This window comes from Rhinolophus hipposideros (assembly GCF_964194185.1).
Source record: "Rhinolophus hipposideros genome assembly, chromosome: 20".
Taxonomy (NCBI): domain Eukaryota; kingdom Metazoa; phylum Chordata; class Mammalia; order Chiroptera; family Rhinolophidae; genus Rhinolophus; species Rhinolophus hipposideros.
The window spans coordinates 25,640,822-25,667,661 of record NC_138066.1 but is presented as its reverse complement, the minus strand read 5'-3'; the positions used below and the strand labels follow the sequence as shown (position 1 = coordinate 25,667,661).

The following is a 26,840-nucleotide window of genomic DNA, read 5'->3' as shown; positions in this document are numbered from 1 at the left end:
TAACCCTGTAATATGGATACAGATTAATCTTTATACGACCGTTCCATACCCCAAACCGGTAACTGACCAGGGTGTGGGACTTACTCCCACTCAGAGAGGTCGTGCCGATTAACAAATCTGAGGTTTCCACCCAAAGGGCCAGGGCGGAGGTGAGGAAATGTAGTGTGTAGGGCCCACTGGGCCTGCTCTCCGTCCTGCTGTCTCCATCTGTCGTGTTACTGTCAGGATGTACATTTAATGAGGAAACCCTAAATGGGATTTGGAAGAATCACGACAGAAATCGTGGGGACGTACAGAAACTCAGCTTGCCTCCGCTGAGTGGCAAAGCCCGAGGCCGCGCGCGTGCAGCCAGGCCGCAGACCCCGCCCCTTCCGCTTTACGCCTGACGTCACACGGCGCCGCCGGGCTCCGGTGTGCGGGTTGGGCCCCCGCGGGTGTAGTAGTTCTAGCTGTGCGCGACTGCGCGCGTCGGCGTGGGGCTTTGAAATGCAGCGCGATTTAGTGAGTTTCCCACTGTCCCCTGCGGTGCGGGTGAAGCTGGTGTCCGCAGGTTTTCAGACTGCTGAGGAAGTCCTACAGGTGAAACCCTCTGAGCTCAGCAAAGGTAACGACTCCCGGCAGCTGAGGCACACTGGCCGCCGTGTTGCCGCCTTCATCTCTGTTCTCCCGCCTGCTGACTTCAGCCCAATCTCCAGATTTTGCTGCCGCCCCTGGCTGCGTTTACAAAGTGAAAAAGCTCATTGACTCCATTTAAACATGGTTTGAATGGTTAGAACCGTGGTCTTGAAAACATTTACTAATTGCTTTCTCTCTCGGTGCCTGCTGAATGCCCTGAGGATCATTTCATTTATACTCAAAAGAACTCTGTTACGTGGATTATGTCCAATATATAGATGATGCTTGGGCAAGTAACAAGTAACTTTTTAGTCTGATTGGACTAGGAAGTAGTGGAGCCACGATTGGAACCTAGTCCATTTAATTATCGCTGTTTTCAAGGGAGAGGGATTAACTTTGAGAAATGCAGCATTCGTGATAGGACTAGAGACACTAAGTATGAGAAAGGGAGTAGAATCCCCAGAATCTGGAGAAAGCAATAGAAAGAAGACATCTCTTCTTTTATGCAATTCATTGAAAAAACGCAAAACCTCACATTTCCAGAACACTGTAGATAATACGTTGGTGGAAACCACTGCATCGTGAGGTATAGAAAAAGGAAGCTGTCTGGGATCAGTCTCACAGTTCACATTACACTACGGTGTGCCTAGACCTGTACTATTAAGATAGAATGTTAAGTCATTGCCCTTAACAATGTAAAATAAGGTTTCAGTTCACTCAAGAATAAATGTTGTAGACCTAGTGTTAACTATTTTATATCTTACGCTACACTGCACACTGTGTCCCCGAAGTTTGATGGGCTCATTTTCTTTCAACAAGTTGGTTTTACCAAAAATAAAATTTAAAAAAGATAGTCTTAACGATGATAATAGATAACAATTATTGAGCATTTTGGATGGCATTGGAATTCTACCAAACTTTCTACATGTATTAAAAAAGTAACTTGCAAAATAACTTGCCCATACATGCTGACTGTATAGTCAGTCAGTGGTGCAGTCAGGATTTATAAACCCAAATAATCTGACTTCAGAGTTCAGGTTCTTAAAATAGATACGATTTTCATTGCCTTATCACCATTATTGTGTTTTGTTAGCACCAAATTTATAGTTCGTATCCTTACCAAATGAAACACTGATATATCAAACTCACAAGTGATGACATCCTCACCGTTATTTCTTTCATTAGCAGCTTGTTTTGTAATTAATTGCTATTTTCTCTTTTCAGGCCATATTGTCAGATAGGAATGAAATTGTGTAGTGGAGGAAAGTATAAGTGTATTGTTTAAAATATTTGTGCATCGAATAATTGTTCTCATTAAATAGTTTGGAGTGATACATGAATTTTTCATGCCATTGTTTCCACGAAGTTTTTGTTATGAATAATACATGCGCATGCATTTCTTAAAGTTGCATCTTGTTTTAGGCAATTAAAGAGACCGTTTTCATTCTCTTCTGAAAAATAGTTTTGTATACCTTATGAGAGCAAGATAATTATAGCTTCATTAAACCAAAAGAGATAGTAAAAAGACTGACTGCTAATCCATTTTTATTTCTATGTCCCGAGACACTTTTGTAAGTACTCAGAAATGCTTTACAGTTTTAGGGTTTTGAATTATGTTTCTGAGGTAATAAATAAATCTTTTAAGTATGTGAAGACTAAGAAAGCATAAATGCTTTTATTAATTTGAAAGGCTAAGTAGTAAATGAAATGTTACATTTTTATGTTTCTCTGCTCATGGCAGCACTCTCGTTATCTAAAAATTAAAATTAATGAAGGCAACCCAATATAGCATATTAGACTGTTTTAAATCTCTAAAGTGAGGGTTTTGTTTTGTTTTTTTCTTATTCTACTTTCAGAAGTTGGTATATCTAAAGAAGAAGCCTTAGAAACTCTGCAAATTTTAAGAAGAGAATGCCTCACAAATAAACCAAGGCCTGCTGGTACAGCTGAGTCAGGCAAGACGTGTACAGCACTGGAACTTCTTGAGCAGGAGCATGCCCAGAGCTACATAATTACCTTCTGTTCAGCGCTAGATAATATTCTTGGGGGTGGAGTACCCTTAACCAAAATAACAGAAATTTGTGGTGCCCCCGGTGTTGGAAAAACACAATTATGGTAAAATAAAATGTTCCCTTTTTAAGGGTGGGCTTAATAACACTTGATGTAATTAGTATTGTGCTATGGGTCTACATTCAGGAGACCAAAAAAAAAACGTGTGTTCATAATTTTTTGTGTATGTGTTCACACATCAAAAACCAACTTAACCATTTGTGTTACTTTAAGACCCCATCTTGATAAATCGATAGTTACTTTGATATAAAAAAATGTTTCTTTTGGGGGGAGGGGGGTTCACACAGTGTGAGGGATATAAATGATAAACGTCTAAGTATTTGTCTTGTGCACCTGAAACTAATAAAAAAAATAAAGGAAATTCACAGAAACAAACAAACAAAATATTTCTTTTGCAATGTTGTAACATCATTAGGGTAAATAAGCAGTCTTCTGCTGTACTATATAATTAATTCTTGAGAATACATATGAAAGTCAAATGTTTGAAAGTAGCTTTATGTATAATAACAAAGGGTTCCATTTCCAGTTCCAAAACAACTAAAATTCCTCACTCATGATTTCATAGGCACACTCTCTCCCTAAAGCAAGCATCAATTGATTCATATATATTTGGAGCCATGGAGAGTCAGCCATCTCTGTTGTCTGGGCGAGTATTTTTGCATTTATAAAATGTTTAGTGGTACCTAATGGTGGTAACATGAAGTTTGAAAAACACTGCATTAGACGATTGTGATGATTTGTTCATTTGACTTCTTTCTCTTTGTAGTATGCAGTTGGCAGTAGATGTGCAGATACCAGAATGTTTTGGAGGAGTGGAAGGTGAAGCAGTTTTTATTGATACAGAGGGAAATTTTATGGTTGATAGAGTGGTAGACCTTGCTACTGCCTGCATTCAGCACCTTCAACTTATAGCAGGAACACATTTGGGAGAGGGTAAGTTAGCAAGTGATTCTCTTTTTTCTGTATATTAAAAGTAATTTGCATTTGTATTCATCTCAAGCCTCAGCAAGAGACCATTTGGAATGTGAAGCTTAATACTTGACAGTCTAGTAGTGTTAAATTCTCACATTCCTCTTACAAAATGAGAAATGGCACAACCTACATTAGCCTTTTCTTCCCCTGTTATGGCCCTCACTTCTTCAGGAGTTCTGGGGCAAAACTTGTGTATGTATTTCAATGGATGACTTCAAGTCATACTCTGACCTGTCAGGTATAAACTAATTTTGTTGGACACTTTAATATAAGTAAGTATTGTCTCAATGCATTCAGTGTGTGTTGACTTCTGTTCTGGTTTTTCCAAAAACCAAGGGTAGTTTAGAAAAACCATGCCTGCAAATGTTTGGAATATTAAGCTGATTGACCTAATGGGGCGATGAGTAGTATGTAATTGACTTCATGACTGTTAATTGTATTGCTAAAGTGTTTGGAAAGGTTTTTTTGTGCTTGTTATGTGGAAATAGCGATTTTTTTAAAAGGAAAAGTTAAAGGTAATTTATATTCAAGTTCTTTTCCTGTCACTTGTAAAATTAAAGATTTCTGGTTTGCCTTTTTTTTGCTTCGTTTTATTTTTTAGATACGCAGTCCTTATTCTTTTCTCTAGAAGTTTTTAAAAAACAATACTTTTCACAAATGCTTACATTCCATTTAAATGCATGTAATCAGCTGGCTATTTTTATTTTCATGGGAGTACTAGGTGTTCTTTTTAACTAATGACCAGTATATCTACTTAAAGTCCTTAAAGCTACCCAGGTCACAATATGTATTTGTAATAGTGTCTTAACTTAAAATCTTATTGTAAATATTGTAGGTGTAGCACTGTGATATGAAGCTTTTAATGATTAGTGTGTGATTAAGCTGTCATTTTTTTTGGTTAAAAATAAACTTTTAGAATGTATATTTGCAATAGGCAATGTTTTCTTACAATGTTAACATTTAAGTATATTTTAAAATGCAGTAATTTTTATCTGGTTTCCCTCTGAAATATGTACAGAGCCAAACTAGTTATTTTTTTAAAAATCCAATCTAAGTAGGAAATTTCATTTTATATCGTTTCTACCTAAATATCAAATTATACTACAGCTTTTAAGGGGAAAAATGCTTCTTTTGAACATTTTTCCATTGAACTCTTAATGTGTAAAAAACAAGAAAGAGAAATTTCATTGTTATTTCTATTCAATGGAAGCCTATAACTAGAAATATGAATAGGCAGGCATTAAAACTAGTTGTATATATATGAACAATTTCTAGATAGCCTCGTATGTAAGGAAACAGTGGAAAAGTAAAAATAAAGAGGACAGGAATTATGAAGTGATAGTTCATTGTAATTTTACTACAATTTCATCTTTCAGTTAAAGAGTTTTGTTACAATAACAAAACCGAGTTTTAAGATACTATCACAGTGAACCATTTTGTTATTCAAAGGTATTGTTTTCCTATAATCACCAATATATCAAAACAAGTAAAACTAATTATTTTGAGATTGTTTTGTTGTTTATTTCAGAGCACCCAAAAGCTTTGGAGGATTTCACTCTTGAAAATATTCTTTCTCATATTTATTATTTTCGTTGTCGTGATTACACAGAGCTACTGGCACAAGTTTATCTCCTTCCAGACTTCCTTTCAGAACACTCAAAGGTATGGCTCAACCTACTGAAATATAACCAAACAAGCATCTTTGGAGGTGTTTGATTAGCATGAAAAATAAGTGAATAGTACAGTTGTATAAGCCAATTCAGAAAATCTCTTCCTTCCTTGTCCTACAATTTATTTATATTTACATTTATTTAGCATACGTATATTAATATTATGCCCAAAGTAAGAAATTAATATTAGTTTAATAATAAAATTAATATTAAATCATTAACATAATTAATTAATTATTAATATTGAAGTAATAAATTTAATATTACGCCCAAAGTAAAAACATAATATTAATATTATGCCCAAAGTAAGAAGTAATATAGAAAGAGGTTTCACCTCCAGTTAATTGCAGAATAGCTTCTATCAAATAAACTGTATAGAGAGGTATAAAATGAAAGATAAAACTTCCTTTCTGCTGCTACTTCCCAGTATCTCTCCCCAAAGTTGACCACTATTCATAGTTTCTTGTGTCTTCTCAAAATAAGTTTATGCGTAGTGTAATATCTAGCTCCCCATTTTTAACATTTGTTAATAGGATTATACTTTTTAATACTGTTCTGCACCTTCCATTTTGGCGTACTGCTTTGCAAATCTTTCTGTATTAGCACATACGAGTATGGATAGACCTTCCTCTTTTTCAGCTGCATATTTCATTTCACAAAGATACTTTTCACTGTTGGTGGGAATGCAGAATGGTACAGTTGCTGTAGAAAACAGTATGGTTCTCAAACAGTTGTGGTTCCTCAAAAAATTGAAAATAGAACTACCACATGATCCAGCAATTCTACTTCTGGGTATGTAACCAAAAGAATTAAAAGCAGGGTCTTGAAGAGATATTTGTACACCTATGTTCATAGCAGCGTTATTCACGGTAGCTTAAATGTGGAAGCAAGTGTCCATTCACGGATGAATAGATAAACAAAATGTGATGTACACACACACACACACACACACACACAAAATAGACATACAGTCTTAAAAAGGAAAGAAAATCTAAATCTGACATATGCTACAATATGGATAACTTGAGGACATTATGATAACTGAAATAAACCAGTTATGAAAAAAGACATACTGTATGATTCTACTTTTATGAGATATCCAGAGTAGTCAAACTCGTAGACAGCAAGTAGAATGGTGGTTGCTAGGGCCTGGGGGGAGAGGAGAATGGGGAGTTATTGTTTAATGGATATAGAGTTTTAGTTTTGATGAAAAGTGTTCTGAGGATGCTAGCACAAGATTATAAATGTATTTAATACCACTAAACTGTATACTTAAAAATTAAGATGGTAAATTTCATATTTTAGTACAATAAAAATGGGCTAAAGTAGGTAGTCTTAATTTATTTCCCCAATCCTCTATTGAACTTTTAGATGCTATTATTAACAATGGTTTGGAGATAACCCTGACACTATCTTTTGGTGTACATTTGTGAGTGTATTTATGGGATAAATGCTAAGTATTAGAATTGTAATATTAAAGGTTATATATATATGTTTAATTTTGATAAACATTACATATGACAAAAACTCTCCTTGACCAAACTTTAGTCAACCTCCTCTGAGCCTTCTTTCGGAGTAGGCCTTGACCTTGACCTACATCCTGTCTTTGGCCTTATCAGCCCAGTTCATTTTTTGAATAATGTTGCTGTCAACATGCATGTATAACAGAAAAGAATCCTTCTAAGTTAGTTTAGAGAGAATCACTCACCCTTACTATCTGATCACCTTTGATATGTCAGGTTTCTCGTTCTCCATCTTTGATGTACACGTCTTTGGCCTGCCTTTAGGAAGAATCCTGTTAGGTCAGTTTAACAAGAATCCTCCTACGCTTGATATCTTCTCTTAGTAATTTTTTATTCACTGACACCCTTTCCCTGCTCCTTGGCTGTAAATCCCCACTTGTCTTTGTTGTGTATGAGATTCAGCCCAATCTCTCACCTCTCTTGTAATACCCCTATTGCAATATTCTTGAATAGTCTTCCTTACTGTTTTAACAAATGTCAGAATAATTTTTCTGTAACACAAATTGCCCTTTAAAAAGATTGCACCAGTGGATCAAAAAACAAGACCCAACTATATGTTGTCTACAAGAAACCCACTTTAAATATAAAGATATATGTAGATTAAAAGTAAATGATTGGAAAAAGATATGCTAGGTTAACACTAATCAAAAGAATATGGAAGTAGTTATATTTCAGAAAGTAGACTTCATACAAAGGAAACATTACATAATGATAAAGGGGTTAATTCCCCCCAAAGACATAATCTTTAACATGTATGTGCCTGACAACAGAGCATCAACCTACATGAGGCAAAAACTGATAGAACTGCACGGAGAAATAGATGACCACTATTACATTGGGAGACTTCGACACCTATTAGAAATGGATAGATTCAGCAGGCAGAAAACCAATAAGGACATATGAGTAGTGGAATTCCTTAACACCATCAAGCAACTGGATGTAATGAATATCTACAGACTACTTCATCCAGCAATAGCAGAATACACATTCTTTTCAATTCCACATGGAATTTTCTCCAAGATAGACGTTGACACAAAACTATCAGATCTCCCATCTGTTCTCCTAAGGGTCCATTTTCTTTTCAAAAAGTTTGTTTTCCTTTTTTCATTCTGTGGATTTTCTTTTTTACTTTCTTGATGGTGTCCATTGATGCACAAAACTTTTAAATCCTGATGAAGTCCAGTTTATCCATCGGTTGTTGTTGCTTGTGTTTTTGGTGTCATTGTCATACTCCTATATTAGAGTTCATTCCCAAATCTAAGATCATGAAAATTTTATTCCTAAAATAGTTTGTAGAGGAGGAAAAATTTTTCCTCGATCCTCTTTGACTTGGTCTGATAGTTAAACTGACAAGCACAACAGGAGAAAAGCACACAAATTTTATTGAATTTTTACATGTATGTGGGAGCCTTTATAAGAAAATAAAGATCCAAAGAAATGACCAGAGCAGGAAGTTTTTATATCTTTTAGACAAAAACAAAGAACTTGTGAAAAATTCATAAGACAAAGGGGTTGGGCAATACTTTTGTGAAGAGTTAATAAGACAAAGGGGTTTGGGGTAGAAGTGGTAAATTGTGAAGAAGTAACTTGGAAAATAAAGATTAGTTTTAAAAAGTTTGTTTATACAGCCTTCTCAGTTCTAAATTTGTTATTTCTGGTAATAAGGATGTCTCCTTTCCTCCTGGTAAAGGGAGGGTACTTTCACACAGGAGATTTATGTCCTGCTTTCCAGGGAAAAAGATCGAGGGAGAAGATCAGACTAACCTTACTGTTTCTGCCGTTTCTCCAGCTCCTTCAACTTAAGATATTCAATATGCGAAGGTGTCATGGTTTGTGGTAGCATGTCCCGAACTCCATCATGTTTAATGGCTGTAGCTCTTTTGTTTGGAACTTTGATCCATTTTTAGTTAATTTTTATACATAGTTTGAGGTTAAGTGTCCAGCTTCATTCTTTTGCATGCAAATAGATATTCTGTTGTCCTAGCACCATTTGTTGAGAAGACTATTCTTCCCTATTGAATGGGCTTGGCATACTTGTTAAAAATTAGTTGACCATAGATATGTGGGTTATTTCTAGACTCTATTATATTGATGTATATGTCTATTCTTATGCCAGTATCACACTTTTGATTACTGTATCTTTGTAGTATATTGAAATTGGAATATGTCCTTTCAGCAGTGTTTTGTAGCTCTGAGTGTACAAGTATTCCTAAATATTTTATTCTTTTTGATGCTATTGTAAATGGAATTTTTTAAAAAATTTCATTTTGGATTGTTTATTGCCAGTGTATAGAAATATAACTGTTTCTTATAAGTTGATCTTTTATACCTCAACTTTGCTAAATTGTTTATTAATTTTAGTAGTTTTTTGTGGCTTCTTTAGGATTTTTTTTAATTTTTAGAAATTTATTTTCAATTACCGTTGATGTACAATATTACTTTCAATTAGGCTTTTTCATATGTTTGTGTCATCTCTGAAGAGATTTTTCTGCCTTACTTTCCAATATGGATGCCTTTCATTTATTTTTCTTGCCTAATTGCTCTGGCTAGAACTTCTAGTGCAATATTGAATAACAGTGATAAAAGCAGGCATTCTGTCTTGCTCCTGATCTTAGGAGGAAAGCTTTCAGTCTATCACTATTAAGTACTGTTGATGCTCATTATTTGCAGTTCCATAATTGCAAATTCACCTACTCATTAAAATTTATTTGTAATCCCCAAATCAATATTCACAGCATTTTCACAGTCATTTATGGATATATTAAGCAGCTTAGGCTGTCATAATAAAAATACCATAGACTGGCTGGCTTTAACAACAAAAATTTATTTTCTTACGGTTCTGGAGTCTAGAAGTCCAAGGTTAAGGTTCCAGCTAATTCTGTTTCTGGGAAGAGCTCTCTTCCTGGCTAATAGAAAGCTACATTTTGCAGTGTCCTCACATGGCAAAGCAAGAGAGAGTGAGTTTTCTGATATTTCTTCTTTTAAGGACGCTGATCCTGTCAGATCAGGCCCCCCCCTTGATGATCTCATTTGACCTTAATTCCTTAGGACCTCCATCTCCAAATACAGTTATGTTAGGGCTTCAGCATGAATTTTGTGGGAACACAATTCAGTGCATATTAGTGGACAAGTGTAGAGTGGCAAAAAAATTGTGTCCCAACACACATGTTCCCAGCTGAGGTTGAACAAGGTGATTCTCTGCCTTGTTTCAGCTCATACTGTAAACAAGTGTCCTCTTCACAGTTTGTTTAATACCATGCTTTTCCCCTTTTTGTGTTTTTTGTTGGTGATTTCTAAAGTGCTGTCCGTTGTTGCTAAGCACGTTGAGTTGCTCCCTCTTCCTTCCCCTAAAATCCCTGGCAATCACTAATCTGTGTTTTGTCTTTATGGTTATTGCATATAAAAGAAATCATGATATGTTACCTTTTTTGTCTTGCTTTTTCATTTAGCATAACGTATTCAAAGTTCATCTGCTTTGTAGTATGTGTCAGTACTTCATTTCGTTTTATGGCTGAATAATACTTTGTTGTATGTACATACACACCACGATTTGTTTATCCTTTCACCTATTGATGGACATTTGGGCCATTTCCACCTTTGACTACTGTAAATTGTGTTTCTGTGAACATGTGTGTACATATATTTGTTTGAGTACCAGTTTTCCGTTCTTTTGGGTACATACAGTAGTACTTAGGAGTGAAATTGCTGGGTCATACAGTAATTCTCTGTTTAACTTCATGAGGAACCACTAAATTGTTTTTCATAGTCACTGAACCATTTTACATTCCCACCACCAGTGTATTTTCATTGATTTGAATTTTGCTAAACTTATATATCCATATCCAACCTATGATATTATTTGGAAAAATCAAGCTACTAAAGCACTTGATTGCTGTCCAATTCAGCAAAGAAATTAAGTCATTGATGAATAAGTACTGTTTTAACAAGAATGCTGGGTGATATTTTTGCTCATGTTAACAAATGTGATGAAAGTGAGACAACAAAGGTGTATTTTCTTCCTGTATTGATTAGCTTCTTTTTTTAAAGTAGTTTAATGATTTTTTTACCATTTATTTCTGGTTGTAAAATTTTTTCTGTGTTTTTCTCAAAATATGGGCCATGAGTTTGATTACAGGATTTTTTTTTTTGTATTTCATTTACATCAGGATTTTTCCCTAAGAAATAAAAGAGACTCGAAATCTTGATGGCTGGTTATGACAAGAAGTATGTTCTTAAATGATTCTCACAATCTTTGTGTCTTACCGTCTTTCTTTCTGGGGTTTTTATTGATCCTTATTTTGTGAAAATGGAAAATATGGTTATTTTGCTGACCTTACAGTATTTTGGTACATCCTCCAGTGTTTTCATTTTTCTACATTGTTTGAACAATTTATCTGTGATCTCTGATACGGTTAAGTCATATCTCTCACAAGCCACTCTTAGGGCCAGTGAATAATAAGACTACAAGGAATATCAAATGGTGTCATCCTATGGTCCATTTACCCAAAATTTCTTCTTTGACAATTGCACAAAGGAAGGAATTGCTGGGGAGAAGGGAATTAGTGTACTATACAAAGTGTTTCTGGAACATAAAAGAGTTTAAGACTCTCTCCTGGATTCCTAATTTTTATTTAAAAAAATCCACAGTTGGTAACTTTTTAATTTCAGCTTTTATGAGTTAAATGACAAAACCTGTTTTATCCTATCCACTCAAACTTTGGGATTCATTGGTTTTCTGTTATTCAACATGCTTTCCCTTTTGAGAGACCAAGGAAACTCACCAGAGCATATCCAAGAACTTTCTCCCTAAACTTGGGGAATGTCAGTATGAACAGTTACCACTTAGCAGACGATCCAGATCTTTGTAAGTTAGCCACTTTTAGTAAAATCTGGACTGTGTAGAGGGAAAATAGGCTATTTCTATTCTCTGTCCATTGGAGATTAGGCCTTACAGTTCCTCTGGCATGAGCGAAGAGTTCGTTGGATGCCCTGGGTATTTGGGGCTCCCCAGGTCTTAACCCTGGGGTTAAGACCTGTAATTATATGGAGATTTCCTGTGGAATATTTTTCTGTTGATTTGAGTTAATGATCATACCTAGTTATTTGATTAGTTTTCTAATAGTAAAAGAATATTTTCTCAATTTTTGTGTAATTCACAATGTAATGGGTATGGACACAATACATTTTTAAGGTCAATTTGATGGTGACATTTCCCCATCATTTTATTAAAAGTCTAGAGAATCAACAAAACAAATCAAGCCCTGATGAGTAGCTGATTTCCATGTAGAAAATCCTCCTATTATAGCTAATTTCAAGTTACCAATGTGATGTCATTTAACATGGAGTAGAGAAGAAACAATGTACAGTAGCACATCATTGTGTAGTATTTCTACTGTAAAGATAAAATAGATGTAAATAATCTCAAGAATGTAGATAATAGTATAATGTAAAATAATTAGGAAGGAATGACTTTTCAGTCTTTATTATCCATATTTTACTTATTTGTATCTATATTTTAATATAATTTATTTACTCATAAATTTATGTAGTTTAATGTTTAATAGCTATATTTAATGACTGATTTGCAAAATTTCTGAAAACTTGGTTCAGCAACCGGTAGAATTTGGCTCCAGTTTGCTACTGTACCTTTCTGATAAAATTTCCTACTGTTCCCCCTCAATACTTTTTTCCTGACCCTTATACATGCCAAACTTGTTTGTGTCTTAGGACCTTTGCCCTTCCTATTCCCTCTACGTGGGTTGTCTTTCCCTCCTACAATTTCTTATCCAGGACGCTATTCTTTTCATTGATGTCTTCCCTCACATCTAGTTTCAGTTAGCCTCCCTTTAACCCAACATCTACTTATTTGTCATTTCACTCAATTTTAGTGTCTTCAGAGCTCCTATCAGTACCAGAAATTATCTTATTTATGTATATGTTTACATGTTAATTATCCCTTACTCCACTAGAACATAAGCTCCAAGAGAGCAGGGACCTTGTCTTATTCCCCAGTCCCCAGTAAATAAATATTTACTGAATGAGGGAATGCCTACTCTAAATAAAAGGTATAACATAACTGACTTACATATTGCTTCACAAAAGCCTCTTCTTTAGCCTAATCCTTATTAGACAGAAAACATATATAATCTTGTGGATTTTTTTGTTTGTTTGCATTAGGATGATTAGTTTCCAGATTCTGTTTGTTCTTGGATCTAAGGTTTATACATTACTTTAACTTCACTGTAGAAGCATTGTTTGGATTATATTGGAAATGAAACTGTCATGAAAATATTTATCATCTATAAGTAAACCTTTTTTATTGTAATTCAAGACTAATCTGCCTCATGCTGAAGTCTGTATTATAACAGGTTCTGTAATGGTTAGTTGCCCTATAGTATATTTAAAATTAAAGGGGAAAAGTATACTATTAAGTTTTTGAAGAAGGTATTATAATGTAATATATGAAGAGTTATTTTTATTAACATCAAAAGAATCCTGAAGGTAAAATTGATGTATTTAATTGAGAAACCTGTTTTATATTAAGGCTTCAAAAGTGCTTTTTTATCAATGTAAAATACCCCTGTAAAGACTCTGTAAGTGGCAAACGGTAAGAAAAATTTAATTGCTCGCTTTTCTTTTTGTTGAATCACTTTTTTAAGTTGATAAATTATCAAACCGGAGTCATTTTAACTTTTGGTAATTAGTACAAAAAGCAGGGGATGAATAGATATATAATTACCCAAAATAAAGCTTTTGTAGAGTTGGATATAGAATCCTGGATATTAAGGGTTTTCTAATGCAATAGACTACGCTTTTTTGATGTCATTTTAATTTTATTTTTAATACCAAACCTAATATCATTATCTCTTCTGTATTTAGGTTCGATTAGTGATAGTGGATGGTATTGCTTTTCCTTTTCGTCATGACCTAGATGACCTACCCCTTCGTACTCGATTGCTAAATGGCTTAGCCCAGCAAATGATCAGCCTTGCAAATAATCACAGATTAGCTGTAAGTATTATTAGTCAAGAGAATTTTATAATAAAGTTACGATCGTATAAACTATTATTGTCTAGAAATAGCAGAGTAGAATTTGCCTGACTAAAAGCAAATCATATAGACACAGTTTTGAATGTAGTTTTGTTTTGGTTTCATTTATATAAAAAAATAATTCCAGTCATAAGTGTTGTGTATCGGTTTTTCTGGAAAATAATAAGCATAATCAAGGTGCCATATTTTAAAAATGGACTTGGATGAAGAAATATCACTTTTGGTAATTGCAGTGTTTTCTTTGTCTAAAGCTACTTGATGGTTTTTAGGTAAGCTCTTCCAACATTCTCAATTTTCTTTTAACTGATTCTTTGATTATTACATAGTGTATAATCACAATCAGACAAATAGGAAAATTACATAGTGTAAACAACCACGATATTTGGAAGTAGAGCTACTTCTTCTAGATTTGAAATGTGAAGAGAGAGGTAAAGATAAGTTCAGAGTGAAGAGATACAAAGGAGTGACATAAAAACTGGTTTCTATTGTCTTTTTTGCCATCACTTCCTACTCTGCAGCCCCATGCCAATGCTAACATAAACATACACACTAGTTGGCGAATGGAGGAGGTCAAACTGCTTAACTTGATTTTCTTGTCATTACCCTGATTAGAGAGTTCTTAGCACATACCTGTAATACATCATAAGTAAATAAAGAACTCTTCGATAAAAATCATTTTAAAAATACATATTTTCTTTTGAGTTTTTAGATTTTATTGTTTAACAGTTCATCTCTTTTGAATTATTTTTTTAGGGCTTTTTTTTTTTTAATTAGTTTCAGGAGCTAGGTTTTTTTTTGCCATATGCTGAAAAGCGTAGTGTCTCATCTTTGAATTATTTCTTGCCATTAATTTGTAATTTAAGCATTCTGTTAATATCAATGAAAAGCCGCCAATAGAGGGCACTCAAGACTAATAGGTTGCCTATCACTGCAGGCATTGTATGCAACAGCAAATATTAGTTTCTCTGAATACCTTATTTATATTGTTTGGATTTAGTTTTCATTTTTTTAGGGTAAAGAAACTCCTTAATTTTACCTGGAAGTAAAATTTCTGCATTATGTGGTGTATGTTTGATTTGATAGAAACTGCCAACCTATTGTCCAGAGCAGTTGAATAGTTTTGCTTTCTCACCAGACATGTATGAGAGTTTCACCTGCTTCACATCTTTGCCAACACTTGCTACCTCAACCATTTTTACTTTAGCTGTTGCACTACGTAATGCTTCCTCATTTTGGTTTTAGCTTGCATTTCCATGCTGACTAATGATGTTGAACATTGCTGCATGTGCTTATTGTCAGTGTATTATCTACTTTGATTAAGAGTTTGTTCATATTCTTTGTCCATTTTTAAATGGAGCTCGTTGTCCTCTATTATTAAATATATGTTATATGTTTTAGAAAAAAAAAAAAAAGACTAATAGGTTGCATAATTCCTTAGGTTTTTGTTTGTCTTGAACAGAAATAGCTTTATTTTTTTCTGATTTAAAACAGTAATCCAATTAATAACATGGAATACTATGCAGTGTTTATGAAGATAATTAAATATACATGTACTAACATAGAACAAGATACGATTAAGTGACAAAATTCAAGTTGCATATTTAGTGTGATCCCACTTTTGAGAAAAATTAAAATTATATATGTGTATTTATGTTTATATATATATATATATGAAGAAAAAGATCTGAAATAACCAAAACATTCACAGTGGCTACTTATAGAGATAGGAATTTGTGGGGTTGAGGGCATACTTTTCTCTCTTATTTTATAAATTCTTCTTTGCTTAATTTTTAATTTCTCAGTTAGCATGTAGAGAAGCATGTATGACCTTTGATAATAAATATATTTTACAATTTTAAGTTATAAGTACTTGCTCTGAAAAAGTTCTAAACAATCAAAAATGTAGAAAGTAAGCAATTATATTATCTATTATCCAGAAATTATTATTGAGTTTAGTGTACATGTTTTTCCAAACTTATTTTATGCATACATAAACATTATTTTCAAGTGATATATTATGTATGCTATTATGCAAAGCAATATTTTGTTGTTCACTTAAAATATTATAAACATCTTTCTGTATACAATGCTTGTTACCTTAACAGCTACCAAGTATTCCATTGTATAATTGTAGCATAGTTTTTTAACAGCCTCCTTATTGATTGTCTTTCAAGTTGGCTCCAGTTTTTAACCATTTAAAACACTGCAATCAACAGCTTTATATATGCTTCTTTGTCCATTTGTCCATTTATTCCTCCTTAAAGTATTAAGCCAAAGGGATATCTTTGTTTTTAAACATTTTGTGAAATACTATCAAATTACCTCCAGAACGTCTGTTCCAAAGTATGTTCTCTGCAGCAATGAATAGGAATTCTTGTTTTCCCACATCTTTACCAACTTTGTCTTTTAAATTTTTTTTAAGCTGATGTGGAGAGACTCGTTTTAGAGATGGATTTATTTGACTATTAGCTGAAACGCTTTTTAGAACAATTTTATTGATATAATTAACATACCATAAAATTCATCCTTTTAAAGTGTACAATTCAGGGTTTTTTTTTCTTTTTTTGTATATTCAGAGTTGTGCAAGTATTACTATTATCTAATTTTAGAATGTTTCCATCACCCCCAAAATAAATCCCTAACCCATTAGCCGTCATTCCCCATTGCACCCTGCCTTCAGTCCCTAACCACCTACTAGTCTGCTTTTTGTCTCTATGGATTTGTTTTTTCTGGATATTTTATACAAATAGAATTATACAATACGTGGTCTTTTATGTCTAGCTTCTTTCACTTAGCATAATGTTTTCAAGATTCATCCATGTATGGCATATATTGGCATCCTTTTTATGACTAATTTTGCATTTTTTTGATATACCACATTTTGTTTATCTGTTCATGAGTGAAGGACATTTGGGAAGCAGAAGTGTTTTTAAAGCAATGAAGTTAATATCTTCAAACTGATTGATAATTCACAATTTTCAAGACTCATTCTTTAGGAGCTTGGAGTAATTACACAATTTTCATTTGAATCCTGGTAAACCCAACATTTTTGCAGAAGTAGTGCAATTATTTTATAAGTATTTGCTAACAAAGCAAATTCTAATTTTGGATGTTGAACAGCTGGTAAGCAGTATGTTTATTTACATTTTCCTCAAGATACATAATGGATGAACTAAATACTCCCTAAACAAGTGCTATCTGATAGAACTCTCTGCAAAGATGAAAACATTCAGTTTGATACAGTAGTTGAATGGTTATTGAGCATTTGAAATATGGCTAGTCCTACTGAGGGACTGAATTTCTAGTTTTATAATTTAATTTTAAAAAGCTATGTGTGGCTAATGGCTGCAGAATTGGATAGTGCACCTCTAACCAAAAAATATCGATGTATGTAAGTATCTCAGTTGCTAGAGCTTAAACATTTGGTAGTATGTACAGTAAAGGGTATTATTCAGCATGTTGGGGATGCCATTTAGTCATGTATTTCAGTTAATTACTAATTTAAATTCCTGCTTAGCTTGTTTAAAATTCCTGACATGAGATAACACATGGGGAAACCGCTATGGCACTTAAGGAGAGGGGAACTAGAAGAAAGTGATGTCATCAAAATGGTGCCTAATTGAGATCTAGATGGATTACAGATTTCTCCTTTGTAGATAAAGAAAAATTTTAGTGTTATCACACTGCATATAGCCACGCAGCCTTTTCTTTCTCAATTTTCTCATAAAACTGATGACTTTTTCAGAGTACGTACCTTTTCTCATTGCTTTTCATAGACATTCTCTATCAATTTCAGCCTGCAGTAGTATCTGTCTTATTTCTGGAGGGAAGATCTGTATTGGAAGAATATTTAAAATAACTGTTTCTGGAGAATTTTGGGTAAGAAGGAGCGAGATAATCTGACTTTTACTGTATTAAGTCAGCCTTAAACACTTTTGTTTTCTCTACTTTAAAATTACTGCTTTCAAAAGATGGACTCTTTGCTGTAGACTACTATTTAATCCAAAAGAATTAGCAATATTTTTGGACTTGAGGGCCATCTGCCAGTACTGTAACAACTATGTCTATTACCAGCAGACTAGTATAGTCATAATTTGGGGTCATTTGACCTGATTACTGGGTTTTATTTTTTCTCAGTTCTACTTAATCTATACTGTACATTCTTTATGGTTTTAGGTCTCTTCTAATAATTTTAAAAAATTTTTTATTTCTTTTTTATTTCTGTAAAATCAGTTTCCTTTTTATTTCTGTAAAATCATAAATCATAATACTGTATTTGTTTCTTCCTTAAAAAATGTAAGCATTCAGTTATTTATTAAGAATCTGATATCCTTTGCATAAATATATTCATTCTAGAGAGGCCACAGTGGTACAGAACACAGACTCAGTCCTTCTAAGCTTCTGATTTCTCATATGTTAAACTGGAATAATAATACCTCATTCGTAGAGTAGTTGTGGAGATTAGATAAGATAATGAAGGTAAAGCACTTAGCATAATTTCTGGCATGTATTACGTACTTAATAAATGTTTATTACCATTACTCATGTTGCTGCGATTGATCTGGTTATTTCTATTGGTTTATACAAAACTTAAATTTCAAGCTTTTCTTTAAATTAGATTATATTCAGAATACTAAAATCACAGGACTATTTACTTGATAATTTTTGGAAGAGATTCATCTAATTTTCTCACATTTTGTTTTTGTAGGTAATTTTAACCAATCAGATGACAACAAAGATTGATAAAAATCAGGCCTTGCTGGTACCAGCATTGGGTGGGTAATTAATCAGATAAACATTTTTGGTTAAACACGTTGTTTCTACCTCTTTCATTTGATGCTTATTGAGTACTATAAGCTTCATGAAAGCAGAAACTTTATGTCTTATTCACTGATGAATCTTAGCACAGAATACTGTGCCTTTAGATTCTTTCAGTTATTTAACAAACATTTATTCAGCATCCACTATATGGCAACTGTTATGTTAGGTACTGAGCATATAAATGCTAGGGGTGCCAAAAAAAATGTATACAAGTGGACACTTTGGTCAGTGTTGCTCAAGCAGTAGTTTGCCTTAATCAGAAGTGCCTGGACCCTGATAGTAACCACTTTGAGCATCACTTGTAACTGCAGAAGTCAAATGTGATTTGTATTCATCTTCTGTTATCGGTATATATTGAGAATTACAATTTTAATATTTTTTTTTCCTTTCTTAAAATGTGTATACATTTTTTTGGCACCCTCTGTATTTATAAGATTACTCTTGCCCTTGGAAGCCTCACAGTCTTAGGCACGAGGAAGGGTGAATCCATTTAAATACAAATTACAGTACAGTGCATAAACGTGTGACTTTGTTCCTAACCTGAGTCATGGTTTTTAGACCACAGTGCTTCAAGATTTATTTCTACTAAAATCTTTAGGAATATTTTGTGAGAGTTTTTGCTTTCCTTCTGGTGGTCAGAAATACGTAAGTAGTCCTAATGATATGGAAGATTGACAAATATGTTAACTCAAACTATAAAATTTTCTAAAAGCAAATAGAAGATAATGATGATAATAATCCTCATTATTTCCATAGATATGTAAAAGTCTATTAATCTTAGGATGTTATCCATGTACTAGGTTTTTTCAAGCCAAATATATTCTCATTATGTTAAATTAAGTAAAACTGTATTTGGTCAGAGGTATTCTGAGAGATTTATAATTTAGTTAGTAAGGCAATAATATACAGTTATTATATTCTTTTTCCCTCAGGGGAAAGTTGGGGACATGCTGCTACAATACGGCTAATCTTTCATTGGGACCAAAAGCAAAGGTCAGTATAGAAACAAGTTAAAAATTCTGAATATTGGGTTAATTACATTCAACACTTACCAGTTTCTTAGAGCTAGTCCGGTGGATGAGATCTGCAATGCCCTATGAGCTAAAGCTTTTGTTACCTTGTCCTTAATCACCTAGAGCAAACACAGAAACATATTTTTATTTGCACATTTAGCTACATAGGAAATTCTTTGGAATATTTAAATGATGGGGTGCATCTGAAATGAGTAGGTGGCCAAGGAATGCTACCTTCTAAAGCTCTTTGAAATCAAGTACGATTTATTAGCCATGCAGAAGGAGGTGGGTACTTTGTGTTCTTGGAAGGGAGTGAAAGAATGAAATCGGGACAAAAGGAAAACTGTTGAGGTTAGTTTTAGGACTAATTTATGTGGAAAATAGGATGGCTTTTCTTAGTTGCTTAATACATTTCTTATATGAAATTGTGTCTACTTTTGTTTTCTTTTGTATTTTCCTATCTTGCTTTTGTTATTCGGTTACTTACCTGACTTTCACTGGTATTGTTCTTTAAAATAAAACTGTGACAGCATGAAACCTTTGTATTTGTTTTTAAAGCTGCTGAGCAAGTGAACACACCAGCTTTTATTTTCTTTAAAATAGATAATTGAAGGCTGCAGAAATCTTTTATTCTACACATCTAGAAATGTCAAATTTATGTCAGCCTCTCTGCTTTGAGATTAATTGGTATAATCTAGAGAACTTGGTTTGGAAATGCTATTAATGAAAGGGAGAAATTGAGATAGCATGTAGGCAAAGATGGAAAAATGGATTGCTTAAATACATATTGGGTCTGGTCAGTGATATTGTCTGTTTCTTTATCTGTATTTCTTAGTTCTACAAAATGAAAAAAATCATGCCTCACCAAGTTAGGTTTTACTAATAACTCTGAGCTCATAGCAGAATCGATCACACTTATATACATCTTTTCAGCTAATTCATGCAGTTCATGTCTTTTTTAGCCCTGGTATTTCCAGGGCTCAGGTAACTTTTCTTTTTATATAATACATAGTACTTTGAAATTGACTACCATCCCCCCAATTCTGTAAACAAGTCATTGTACACTGGATTCACAAAAGGAGTTCTTTTCTCAGCAACAAACTCTATTGTAAAGATTTGGCAACAGTTCTCCAAATGAGTCTCTTGAATATACTGCTTATACTTTCCCACATTTAGGTTTTCTGCAAAGTGCATACTACTAATGTTCTTAGAAATTCTGCTTGAGCTAGTATACAATAGTAGTCTTCCACTAGTCTATTAAATACTCACTGGTAGAATACATCTAAGAAATGAGAAAATAATAGCAGAACAAGATGTTTTATTTTATATTTTTATGCACTTATCAGAAGGAGAAGTTTGCCGTTTTTATCTAATTCTCAGTTAGCGTTGGTTAGGCACCCATGAGATCAGAAAATCATGCTTGCTTTTTTAGAGTTAACCAGTTTATGACTTCAGCTTTTTCCTAATCCTTTCCAAGAAATTAAAGAATGGTGTAGACCACTGACATTGAATAGATTTAGGGGAACTCTACTGTTGTATAAAAATTTTCTTATGTCCCATGTTATCATTTCAGTGAGTGCTTGCTTGTGGTACGTATTTAACTGGGCACTTTATAAATAACATTTCACGTAATCCCTTCAGTAATTCTTTGAAGAATTTATACATGTTGTCACTAACAGTGAGAAGACCAAGGCCCACAAGATTAAGTAGTAAACAATAACTACCATTTATTGAATATTAATTGTCCTTTATTATGCCAAGCATTGTGTATATGTATAAAATTTCGTTTTCCAAATACCTCTATGAAATAGGTAGTAGTACCTACATTTTATAGTTGACTCTATAATAGAGTCCATTCCTTTCTCCTATAATTGCTGTTTCTAGAATGCAATTATAGTATTATGTTGATTGCCAGCAAATCTGAAGCTATAGCTCTTACCCTCCTTTTTCAGTAAAATCCTTTTCCTCCAAACTGTTTTTTCTTTTTTTTCAGGCTGTGGATATATGATAAGTAATATGCACACTTTATTATAATCAGAATAAGTTGACCTCATTTAATAGAATTAAAATAGTTTTGGTTTTCATTATTTGAAACCAGCTATCTTTAAATCATTAAAGTTGCATGGAATCTTGTATGTGATTTAAAACTCTGTTTATCTTGACAGGAAGGAAATAGAAATTCCCCCTGGGGGAAATAGTTATGAAAATGAACACCTCCCATTTGAGCAGAAATCTAAAAACCTTGACTAGACACATTTATATTGAGAATTGAACCCAGTATCCCATTTCATGACCCAGTCCCCATCCTTCACCGGAAACACCTTTGACTAATAATGGAATAGCATTCCAACAGTTATTAAAAGAAATGCTTTCATCTCTGTCCTGTTTATTGTGTGGGTTTTCCTTCAATTTGCATATTCATGATAATATGAGACTGAGATTGTTCAGAATTATTCCGCTCTTTGCCAAGAAGATCTGGTGGTAGAGTGGAGTAATATATCAACACCCACACACAGAGTTTCGTATGTGTACTCAGCTTTAGAGCACAAACTGTGCTTCTGTCTTGTTTCTTCCTGACCCAAACTATGTAGTTCAGCCATATGTTAAGCTTCATTTCAGCTGGGGCCATGAGCCAAGTGATTATTTGGTTTAGTTGTTTAAAAAGATCTCTTGGGATTCAGACATGAAATATAAAATTTTATTTTTACCTAGCAATTTGAGGAAGGTTTTCAACCTGAATACTTAATGCCCATTTGACTTTAGGATTTTTAGTATACGTCTAAATGCTTCTTAAAAGCTCATTCACTTTTTAATAATTTTCTCAGAAAAGTCAGATGAACTGGGTACCTTATTGGACATGGTAATATGAGGTGATTTAGATACTAATTTTTCATAAGGTTAGCTAATTTTTGTTCTATTGAATCAAAAAGAGTGATTTTTATAAGATGGGTTAAAATACACCGTGCCTCTATTTTTCCATTACATTTTGCATTCAAAAAGTAATATCAACCCTAAAAGCATTGTAAAAATTTATAATCTCACTCCCTAGCAACTGTTCTTATATTACATATTGCTTAGCAGTTATTTTATTTATGCATACAGTTGCAATTATGGTATATATGACATTTTCAATACTGCTGTTTTAATCCTGAAAGTACAAACCTAAAACATTAAGCTAACAGACCAGGTCTCTGATTGCTTCTCTTTTAAATTTTGCCTGTATAGAGGGGCAGTTTCAAAATTAAGAGAGTAATAGACCATAAACTAAGATGTCCTTTTTGAATTGTCTTTGAAAACAAATCAACATTATATATAAATAAATAACCTTTTAACTCTGAGAGTCTATGTTTCTTCTCTAAGTTGATACAATATTTGTCCTATTGCGACTGGCTTTACTTCACTTAGCATAATGTCTTCAAGGTTTATTTTAGCATGTGTCATAATTTCCTTTTTAAGACTGAAAAATATTCCATTATATGTATATACCACATTTTTGTTAACCATTCATCTGTCAGACACTTAGGTTGCTTCTACCTTTTGGCTATTGTGTGTAAGTTATATCACTTTAAAAATAATTTTAAAAGACACTTTAAATTTTTTGCTTATATTTGTGCTGTTATAGTATTTAAATGTAGTTAATAAGAGCTTAGAATTTTATTTCTCAACTATTTTCAGCTTTCTGTTTTATATTATTTACTACTCTGTAGAGTACATAATAAAATCCTTGTTCTGACCTTGTTCTGTCATGACAGTGGTTTTTCTGCATATAATCATTTTGAAAGAATGTGTCTACCTAGTTTATTTGTATGAGTTTATGTTCCTCATGTATATCCCAAGAAATTGTCTTAATACTTCTATTGTAACACCCCCAAAAAACACAATTACTGCAGAAAGTTTGAAAAATATACATGAAAAAATCCCTTTACCTTGTAATAAAAATTTAACTTTTTTGTTGTAGACTTCTAGTAATTTTTCTATGTATATGTGTATACATACTCATAAATGTGGGATCATGCAACATAACTTTTACTTAATACATTCCTGTCTTGTTAAATATCTTCTTCTACTTTATTTTTTTAAGCATAAGTAGTATGTCATCATGTATAAAATAATTTATTTGAATCAGTTGTTAGATCTTTATGTTGCTTTAAAATTTCACCTTAATGTAAACAAGTCTATTATCTTGTTAAATATCTTCTTCCACTTTATTTTTTTAAGCATAAATAGTATGTCAGGTATAAAATAATTTATTTCAATCAGTTGTTAGACCTTTATCTTGCTTTAAAATTTCACCTTAATATAAACAAGTCTATATGTAATAATTACATGCATACATATAGCTATTCTTTGAAGGGAGTATTTCAGATATCTCTTTGCTTTTTGTGCCCTTAGAGAAATAATAGAATTATAGTAAAAAAAAAAAAACACGAAAAATTGATCAAATCAGTCATCTGAATTAATTAATTGAGATCATGTGTTTGTGTGTATTTATTCTTTTTCTCTAAGCAGGTTGGCAACATTGTACAAATCACCAAGCCAGAAGGAATCTACAGTACTGTTTCAAATCACAGTCAGTATTATTTGGTTAGAGTGGGATTTTGGTATTCGTGGGCAGTAATGAGCTAAAGAGAGCATTTACAAATTGCTTCTGTTAAGTTCTGTAGGCAGCAAGCCTCTTTGAGGACAGCTTTTGATACTTAGAAATATCCCCCAATATTAGTATATATACACACAATATTCTAGTCACAATTGAACTGAAATTTATGCTTAAGAGCAGAGGAGATACATATTTGTAGGGTAGTATTTTCTATGTCATATGTAATGTCAGGATATTAAAGATTTTAAAAGTGAAACTTGTGAAAGATTTTCAGAAAAGAAAAAATCCAATCTTACTCATTGTGGTCTGTAGATTGTCATAGCCACCAAATATATCCCACTTTAAAATGTTAATTTTCCTGTAATTGTACATCACGGAACACACATCTTCGATTGAAATATGCATATTTATCAATAGTGTTGAGCCAAATATTTTCTTGGCATCTCATATTTTAAGGACAAAAACAGAAACAGAGATTCTGAAACTGAATTATCCACTTAGTCTTTGCACTGCCTAAAGTAATCTAATTGGAAAACTTTAGAGTACTTAATTGTGAAAATAAGTTTGTGAAACACCTAACTAATTGGTACATGTTACTTCTTTTACCTATTCCAATAGAATCACCATGAAGTTAGGATTGTCTTTTAGAGAACATTTTTATAATGCAATGTTATTTCTGTGTGTATGTATATGTATAAATAAATATATATAAAATACTCTAGTATAAAATATTTTTATAGCTCTGGTTTTGGACATCTATCCATGAGGTTTATCCTCTTCATTCACAGTGGTTGGTAATGTCTATCCCAAGAATAAAGGAGCTCTGTTATCAATTACTTAAAAAATATTTGGAAGGCCGATTGCTATTTTAGATGTTCTTAAAACACACATGTATTTTTTCATCTTGCAGCCTCAGGGATTTAGAGATGCTGTTGTTGCTACTACATGTTCATTGCAAACAGAAGGTTCATTGAATTCCCGGAAACGGTCACGAGAATCAGAGGAAGAACAGGAATCCAAAGACTAGTCTTAAAGTATACATATGTATGGATGCTGTGAGATGCAATGTATATAAGTAGTAGACTTGTTACTTTAAAATATAAACACACACTGTGGCATGAATGAATCAGGAATATGTGAAATGAAATATGTATATATATTTAACGAATACGATTTTCTGAGTTTTTCTAAATCAGTGTTCTATAGTTATAATTTGCCCTATTTTTATTTTTAGTAACATTCAGGAGGGATGATATAGGGATGTATTTTGCAGATGTGGAAAGCTGATTTCATGTGGCTAGTCCGGATTTACCATTCAGACTATTTCTTCCTACTTTCTTTCTAATTGCCTAGAAAATCCTAGGAAGAAAAGATTGGTGTTTTTTTTCACATTCCTTTTGTGTTCTCTGTAAATGTGGCTTTGATAATTCTTAAAATGACCCGTTTTATTATTATAAAGAAAAGCCAGCATCCTGAGTCAGCATATCATTATATTCAGTTTCACAGGTAGGAAACAAATTATAGATGACTAATCTGATTTTAGTGGCCTCAAGTCTAAAATCTAAGCCATTTGTTTATTTTTTAATGTTATTTTATAATGTTAAGGGAAGGACTTTGGAATTACTATCCCATTGAGAAATTGTGTGGAATATATATCTTCCAGAATAGTCAAGTTGATTAGTCAAGTCGATAAGCTCAGTTATTTATTTCTACATTTTTGAAACATGGTGTAATTCATTCTAGAATTCTAAGTTTATTGACATTTTCCTTTGAATAACCTTAACACTGCTTGAATAAATTAAAAATTTAGATTTAATGGTTTCAAAATCATCTAAAAATGTTTTGGCTCCTACTTCTTAGAACTTTTCAGTTCATTCACAAAATTTACTTTGGTTCCCAGAGGAAGAAAATTATTTAAATAATTATTTTATACTGTGACAACCATATTTTCCAGATTTTAGTGACATTTGGTATTTCCTGTCCCAGACTGAACACTAAATTTATAAAACTTAAAAATATAATTATTTTGTAACTGACTGTTCGTAGAATAACCACAGTTTGCCAGGACTTTTTGAGAGTTAAAGTGGGCGCTGCTAACAGTTACACCAGGACAGTGGACATAAACCAGGATTCTCCCAAGCAAATCAGGCTTATGGTCATCCTAATTACATAAGATTAATTTTAAATGACTACTTTAATGTAAGATAACTGATTGTGACTGTCTTATTTTTGAGGGCGTTAAGGCACATATTTTTATTATAAGTAATGCAATAATTGTAGAAAATTACCCATCATTTTATATTCTATCTGCTCAAATCATAAAATTGAGAGTGAGGGGTTTGTAAGTTATAAATATCAGTGTTACCAGGCATCAGATACAGTAGGATCTCATTTTATGAAGTATTATAACACTGTGCTTTTAAGAACTATAGGACCCTGAAAATAGACGAAACCCATTATATTTGTAACACTTTTAAAATAAAATTTACATATGATAACCTTTCAAAGT

At 32.9% G+C, this 26,840-nt stretch overlaps 1 protein-coding gene across 2 annotated transcripts; it reads left to right on the top strand.

The window, feature by feature from the left end:
- The first annotated feature begins 410 nt into the window (after positions 1–410).
- RAD51C (RAD51 paralog C) lies at positions 411–26,835 on the top strand. Of its 2 annotated transcripts, XM_081029032.1 has the most exons (10): positions 439–604; positions 2,472–2,730; positions 3,251–3,331; positions 3,452–3,618; positions 5,186–5,319; positions 13,730–13,861; positions 18,609–18,675; positions 19,654–19,714; positions 24,244–24,304; positions 25,242–26,835. In XM_081029032.1, the coding sequence occupies exons 1-10, from the start codon at positions 487–489 to the stop codon at positions 25,356–25,358; spliced, it is 1,197 nt and encodes a 398-aa protein (XP_080885158.1). In that variant the 5' UTR covers positions 439–486; the 3' UTR covers positions 25,359–26,835. The 2 variants fall into 2 exon arrangements, with proteins under 2 accessions (XP_080885159.1, XP_080885158.1); XM_081029033.1 differs by lacking the exon at positions 3,251–3,331 and having other exon boundaries at positions 411–604.
- Positions 26,836–26,840: the final 5 nt, after the last annotated feature.

What these genes read in the sequence shown, in the direction of transcription:
- RAD51C (XM_081029032.1), top strand. Translation starts at nt 487, where the DNA reads ATGCAGCGCGATTTAGTGAGTTTCCCACTGTCCCCTGCGGTGCGGGTG. An exon ending in TCCTTTCAGAACACTCAAAG is followed by an intron (nt 5,320 to 13,729) that starts GTATGGCTCAAC and finishes TTCTGTATTTAG; the next exon opens with GTTCGATTAGTGATAGTGGA. An exon ending in CAGTACTGTTTCAAATCACA is followed by an intron (nt 24,305 to 25,241) that starts GTCAGTATTATT and finishes TTCATCTTGCAG; the next exon opens with CCTCAGGGATTTAGAGATGC.